Genomic DNA, 7,500 nt, shown 5'->3' with positions numbered 1-7,500 from the left:
GAAACAGATTTCAGTCTTAAACCTCTCAATGGGATACCTGACGTGTGATACAGTATAAAATCTGTTGCAGTTCATTATTTCTGATATCGTAGTTCATTATCTGTGTACATGGATGTGCCTGTTATCTGTGAATAATATATATATATATATATATATATATGTATATATAAGACGTTAAACTAAACTAACACACACACACACACACACACACACACACAGAAGGAGAGAGAGAGGAGGGGTACCTTGAGGAAGGGGTAGACGGACAGGGCCTGTGTCCATATCTCCTCGCTGTCCTTACTGTCCACCTCCTCATTCCAGTTGTGTTCCTGAACCACCCCTCCCACCACTAAAACGTCCCCCCTGCAGCCACACACACACACACGCACACACACACAACATTCAAGACTCCAGATTTTAGTCAGCCTTTGACCCATTCAGGGGCACGGAGAGTTTCAGAAAAACAACACAACCAATAATTTACTTACTGACCTGCCTGATCTTCTTGGAGCAGAAGGCGCCAACAAATCTTCTCCATTCATTTCGGTCTTGTGCGAATCAGCTGATTTGGTTCCAGGTCTTGCTCGCTGTTTTTCATCTCCTCTTCCACAGCTCTTCTCCAAAACCCACGTGGTCTCTTTTCCTTTGTGGTTCCAGTCTGAGTGCAGTGTAAGGATGTCTGATTTTATTCATCCTCAGGGCGTGACCCAGCCACTGGCAACACCTCTGTTTCGCTTCATTCACGATGTTGTTGATGCCTGTACATCTGCTCACTTCTTTGTTGGTCACATGTTGTTCACACTGAATTATGTGGATTCGACCGAGACACAGCCCCTCGAAACCTCGACGCCGGCTTTTAACTCACTCAGTACGGCCAGTCCTCTCTTCTCCTCTACACAGACCCCTCGGATGTCCAGTGGGTGTCTGAATGACCCAACCTTTAGCTTCCGTCGTCAGAATTGTGGTATTCTTTGTCAACATTCACCTCTTCAGTGTAAGAGCCTTCCGCTGGTAATATTTTGATGGTGGTTATTGGGGTGAAACGCTGTTAACGTCGTCTCTTTCGCCGTTCGTATGGAGAGAGTTAATTTTCTTGTTCGTTCTTCAGGTTTCCGAGGCGTACACGAATAAGCGGACGCTTGCAGATTTTCATTTTGGTGTTGGTTTGCAAGACTGATGATTTCTGGATGGTCTGCAGTCTATTGAAGGCATATACTGCGAGACCGATTTTGACGAAGATCTTCTTCTCGATGTTGCTGTCAGCTGAAATGTTACTGCCGAGATACTTGAAGTACCAAGCTTCCTCAATTTCCATACCATGTTTGATTTCTTTGTATCATTGTTCTTCACTTTCATCACCTTCGTCTTGTCAGGATGGATCTCTAGTCCTCGCTTCTTGCTGTCTGGTCCACTGTCTTGTCTTAATGTCTTTTGGGTGCATGAGAGTTGTGCAATATCATCCGCATAGTCGTAGTATTCTAGCCGGTCTGTCAGTCCTCATACAAGCCCTCTTGTTTGGTTTCCAGTTGTTCTCCTCATCACCCAAATCGATCACGATGAGGAAGAGAACGGGCGAAATAACCCAGCTCTGTCTGACTCCTGACTTCACCTGGAACCACTCACTTGGTTGTTTCGTGACGCACACAGCACCGGTTGTTAGCGTACATGTCCTTCAGAATATTGATGACTTTTGTTGGAAATCCATATTCTCCTTCCAGAGTGAGGGGGGGAGTAGATGCTATCAAAGGCTTTTTCGAAGTCCGTGTAGTAAATAGAGAGCGATGAGATTCATTCAAGTGACTGTTCAACTATGGTGCAAAAAGTAAACATCATTTAGTCTGTGCACCCCCTTCCAATTCCGAATCCCGTCTGCTCTCCCAAAAGTGTTCACTTGACACTCTAAAGTGTTCAGTCTTAACATTCCTTCATCTCCATTAAGTGTGAACCTTAACAGAACCCGTTTGCCTAAAAAATTTTTTTTTAAAATTTACAAAACGAGAATGCACAATTTGGACACTATCTATCTATCTATCAGGGAACGTTCTTTTACAAATATAACTTTGAACACTTTGTGATAAAGGGATATTCATCACCAACAGTATTCATGTCACATTATTTTTACAAACACGATATTCTCTTGGAATTCCATTCACCGGCCCTGTTTCAATAGGTAAACACTGATCATAACATTCAAATTTGATTAGCACACACATACAAATAAACATATTTTCTTCTCCTACTCCTCACTATAATGACCATATTAACCCCAGACCCAGAAATGAATATGGATTTTTTTTTCAAAAGCATGCTGAGGTTCTCTTTCGAGCAATCCGAATATCACACACGTATTTCGGGTTCGGTGAGAACGTTATACAACGCGCGCTTTCATAGACATGTACCCACAAAACAACAACATACAAATAACACACATACAGACAACACACACACACAATATCTATCTATTCACACACACACACACACACACACACACACACACACACACACACACACACACACACACACACACACACACACACACACACACACACACACACACACACACACACACACACACACACATATGGAGTGATGGCCTAGAGGTAACGCGTCCGCCTAGGAACCGAGAGAATCTGAGAGCGCTGGTTCGAATCACGGCACAGCCCCCGAAATTTTCTCCCCCTCCACTAGACCTTGAGTGGTGGTCTGGACGCTAGTCATTCGGATGAGTCGATAAACCGAGGTCCCGTGTGCAGCATGCACTTAGCGCACGTAAAAGAACGCACGGCAACAAAAGGGTTGTTCCTGACAAAATTCTGTAGAAAAATCCACTTAGACAGGAAAAACAAATAAAACTGCACACAGGAAAAAAATACAAAAAAATGGGTGGCGCTGTAGTATGGCGACGCGCTCTCCCTGCAGAGAGCAGCCCGAATTTCACACAGAGAAATCTGTTGTGATAAAAAGAAATACAAATACTATATATATATATATATATATATATATATATATATATATACAAGTGCGCGCACGCGAAAAATAAAGAAAGAAACAAACAAGCAACACACACACACACACACACACACACACACACACACACACACACATATACACACACAGAGAGTTATGGGTCATGAAAAACCCACAAATATATATCTAGCGTTACGTACAAAGGCAGAAGGTAGGAAGTGCGTCCGTCTTTGAATTGGAACAGGTAGAAATGTTTGACCCAGGGAGCGTGAACCTGAAAACACACACACACACACACACACACACACACACACACACACACACACACACACACACACACACACACCACTGAACCTGAAAATAAACCAGTACCTCTCAATATTCAAACTGAAAACGACGTCATATCAGAATCATGGTTTGAGTGTGCGTGCTGGCTATCACGGCTAACAGTTCCTTTCAAACTTGTCAGGGCGTCGGTCGCTCACTTCACAGCTCGCGTCATTCAGTTGATGCGAGTTTTTGTTCAGGAAACAGATTTCAGTTTTAAACCTCTCAATGGGATACCTGATGTGTGATACAGTATGAAGTCTATTGCAGTTCACTATTTCTGAACATGGATGTGTCTGTTACCTGTGTTGTTTGTTTCCTGGATACCATAGATATGTATTGTTGTGTTTGCAACAAACATTCTGTAACAGCTCTGTCATTACTGATACCAGATTGGCGCCCTCACTCCGCGAGGCTGACTACGAGATATTGCACATATTAACCCCCTACCAAGGAGTGTTTTCGCATCATGGATTTTAAATACAGACATTCCTAAATAGTTAATTCACGTAACTGATCTGCAGTTTTAAATCCCTTTATGGGATATCTCTTGTAATATACAGTAAAAAAGAAAAAAAGAAAAAAGAAAAAGATATCGTAGTTCATTGTCTGTGTACATGGATGTGTCTGTTATCTGTGAATAATATATATATATATATATATATATATATATATATATATATATATATATATATATATATATATATAACACAAATAGTAAAGAGTGGTTACATTCTTTACTATTTGTTGATCATTTCATCTCCTGGCCTCATTATTTAATTATGTATATATATATATATATATATATATATATATATATATATATATATATATATATATATATTTACAACAGACATTCCGTGACAGCTCTGCCGTTACTGAAAACGGACTGGCGCACTCGCTCGGCTAGGGTGGTAACGAGCCCGCTTTGTGCATGTCAACCCCAAACAAGGGGATTAGTGCATCATGGATTAGCATGAACACAGACGTCTCTGCCGTTGCACCATGCAAAACTGGCCGATTGAATTAAACTTCAACTTCCAGGTAAGTCAATCAAGTCAATTCTCTCCCAAGGGCGCCACGTCAGGGTTGTGGTTGAGTGCGCGAACCAGCTGCTGGGTCGGTCCATAGCATCAGTACACGTGCCTTGTCTGTCTGGTGACCGGTCGTTTGTGTGTGTGTGTGTGTGTGTGTGTGTGTGTGTGTGTGTGTGTGTGTTTCTCTCTGTGTCTCACTCTCTTCTCACTCAGCTACTTAAGTATCTTTATGATATAAGGGAAACTGCATTATCACGACGCTCTGTTTACAGCTGCAGGATTCAGAATATAACAGGTCAAGACGTAGATATCTTTTTAAACATATTTTGTGATTAAATTTCATTTTAATGCTACATACATGCATAGAAACATGAGTGAAGACAAAAACAAAACAAAACAAACGGACCACAAAAAAAAAAAAAAAAAAAAAAATCAAAACAGAAAGAAAGAAAAACACCAAAAACCAACCAACCAAACAAACAAACAGAAAAGCCATATTGATATTAGCAGTCTTAATTCTGAATTCGTCAGTCATAGACAATGGGATAATTTGAATGCTGATATTATGTTTCTCTGTATGTAGAAGAAAGGTATCCTGCTATAATTCTTTTTTTTTTTTTTTTTTTTTTTTATCATGCATGCTATCAGTGGATCTCCAAAATGTGATTCACGCTCACACCCCTTCCGATGGTGTGGGGACCTGTTTGGCTGGGGTCAGTGAATAATAAAACTATAATTATTATCCTGTTCTCTTTCTTTACCCTTCGGAGCTGCCCTCTGATTGGCAGGGTGTGAGGGTCAGAGGTCAGCAGGCCGGCACGTGGTCCCGCACAGTTTACGATTACGTCATAGTCCTCTGCTACCTGAGAACACAGAGAGAGAGAGAGAGAGAGAGAGAGACAAAAGCACACATACATGAACACATACACACACACACATACACACAAGCGCGCGCGCGCGCGCACACACACACACACACACACACACACACACACACATACACACACACACACACAATGTCACTTCACTTTTGGCGTGAAAACAAATCTGGCCTTTGGAAACTTGTCCTCAAAACATAACCATACAAAGCTGCTTTGTGTGTGTGTGTGTGTGTGTGTGTGTGTGTGTGTGTGTGTGTGTGCGTGCGTGTTTGTGTGTTTGGTCATTGACACATTTCATTTTTCTTGCTTGATTATAGTGTGTGTGTGTGCGTTTGTGTGTGTGTGTGCGTGCGTGCACGCGCGCGCGCGCGCGTGTCTGCATTTTGTCATTAACACAATTAATTTTTCTTCTTTGATTATAATGTATGTAGACTGTGTTGCTAATTTCTATGTGGTTTTTTTGTTTGTTTGTTTGTTGTTGTTTTTTGCTGCAAGCATGATGTGTTCAAGCATATTCACATGTTATTTACTGGCCTATATCCGCACGCACGCACGCACGCACACACACACACACACAATGTCACTTCACCTTTGGCGTGAAAACAAATCTGGTCTTTGGAAACTTGTCCTCAAAACATATCCATACAAAGCTGCTGTGTGTGTGTGTGCGCGCGCGCGCGTGTGAGTGTGTGTGTGTTTGTGTGTGTGTGTGTGTGTGTGCGCGTGTGTGTGTGTTTGGTCATTGATACATTTCTTTTTTCTTGCTTGATTATAGTGTGTGTGTGTGTGTTTGTGTGTGTGTGTGTGTGTGTGTGTGTGTGTGTGTGTGCGCGCGCGCACGCGCGCGTCTGTATTTTGTCATTAACACAATTCATTTTTCTTGTTTGATTATAATGTATGTAGACTGTGTTGCTCATTTCTTTTTTTTTTTTTTTTTTTTTTTTTTTTTTTGCTGCAAGCATGATGTGTTCAAGCATATTCACATGTTATTTACTGGCCTATATCCGCACACACACACACACACACACACACACACACACACACACACAGTACACACACATTATAAAAGAGACGGACACACAAAGATGAGAGAGGGAGACAACTGAAAAGAGGGGAGACAAACCAACTGGGGCGAACAAGAGGAAGACCGGAAGGACAGAGACAAATTCGATTTCTGTTTTCTTTTTCTTTTCTTCTTTTTTTTTTTCTTTTTTTTTCCCGTCTGTTACCTCCGACAAGCTTTGAACGGTTCTGAATTCCGTTTTGCCACCCGCATCTTTAAACCTACAAGCACAATGACAAACATTACATTAAAACATATTAGATGAATATTAGATATCACCAAAACACACTTAAACCTTTCACATTATTAAAACATGTGAAATATATAGTATGTTAGATATCATCAATGCTCTTAAATCTGTTATATTTCCCAAACAAAGGAACTGTAAACTAAAACCGTGACATATCAAAACAAATGAAAGGTTTATGTAGATGCCACCAATACTCTTAAACAGTAACATATGAAATGTGTACTATATATCACCAATTCTCTTAACCCGCAATATATCAAAACCTATGAAATGTATATTAGATATCACTCGGTAATTCTCTGAAACCCGTAACATATTAAAATAAATGAGAAGTGTACTAGATATTACCAGTGGAGTGATGGCCTAGAGGTAACGCGTCCGCCTAGGAAGCGAGAGAATCTGAGCGCGCTGGTTCGAATTACGGCTCAGCCGCCGATATTTTCTCCCCCTCCACTAGACCTTGAGTGGTGGTCTGGACGTTAGTCATTCGGATGAGACGATAAACCGAGGTCCCATGTGCAGCATGCACTTAGCGCACGTAAAAGAACTAACGGCAACAAAAGGGTTGTTCCACTTCGATAGGGAAAACAAATAAAACTGCACGCAGGAAAAACACACACACAAAAATGGGTGGCGCTGTAGTGTAGCGACGCGCTCTCCCTCGGGAGAGCAGCCCCAATTTCACACAGAGAAATCTGTTTTGATAAAAAGAAATACAAATACAAATATCACCGATACTCTGAAACAGGAACATATCAAAACGTATAGACTGTGTGTAATAGTTTCATCAATACTCTTAAACCTGTGGTAAATCAAAGCATATGATATGCTTATTTCATATCGCCAATGCACATAAATCCGTAACATATTAAAACATTTGAAACGTATGTTAGACCTCACTGATACTCTTAAGTCCTTGTCGATTTCAAGGAACACACACACACACGCGCGCACGCACACACAAGCACTCACTCACAC

The 7,500-nt window shown here is 41.2% G+C and overlaps 1 protein-coding gene across 2 annotated transcripts in view; it reads right to left on the bottom strand.

Annotated features, from left to right (window-relative positions):
* LOC143279845 (D-aspartate oxidase-like) overlaps nt 1-7,500 on the bottom strand; it is a 23,180-nt gene that overhangs the window by 7,774 nt on the left and 7,906 nt on the right. For both annotated transcript variants that reach the window (XM_076584080.1, XM_076584081.1), the window contains exons 5-8: nt 6,439-6,493; nt 5,090-5,191; nt 3,165-3,238; nt 243-360 (exon numbers count right to left, since the gene is read on the bottom strand). In XM_076584080.1, coding sequence (XP_076440195.1) covers nt 243-360; nt 3,165-3,238; nt 5,090-5,191; nt 6,439-6,493 — 349 coding nt within the window. The remainder of the gene's footprint in view (nt 1-242; nt 361-3,164; nt 3,239-5,089; nt 5,192-6,438; nt 6,494-7,500) is intronic.

Source organism: Babylonia areolata, chromosome 3, assembly GCF_041734735.1.
Source record: "Babylonia areolata isolate BAREFJ2019XMU chromosome 3, ASM4173473v1, whole genome shotgun sequence".
In the NCBI taxonomy this organism is placed as follows: Eukaryota; Metazoa; Mollusca; class Gastropoda; order Neogastropoda; family Buccinidae; genus Babylonia; species Babylonia areolata.
This window is presented reverse-complemented; position numbering and strand designations above follow the sequence as displayed.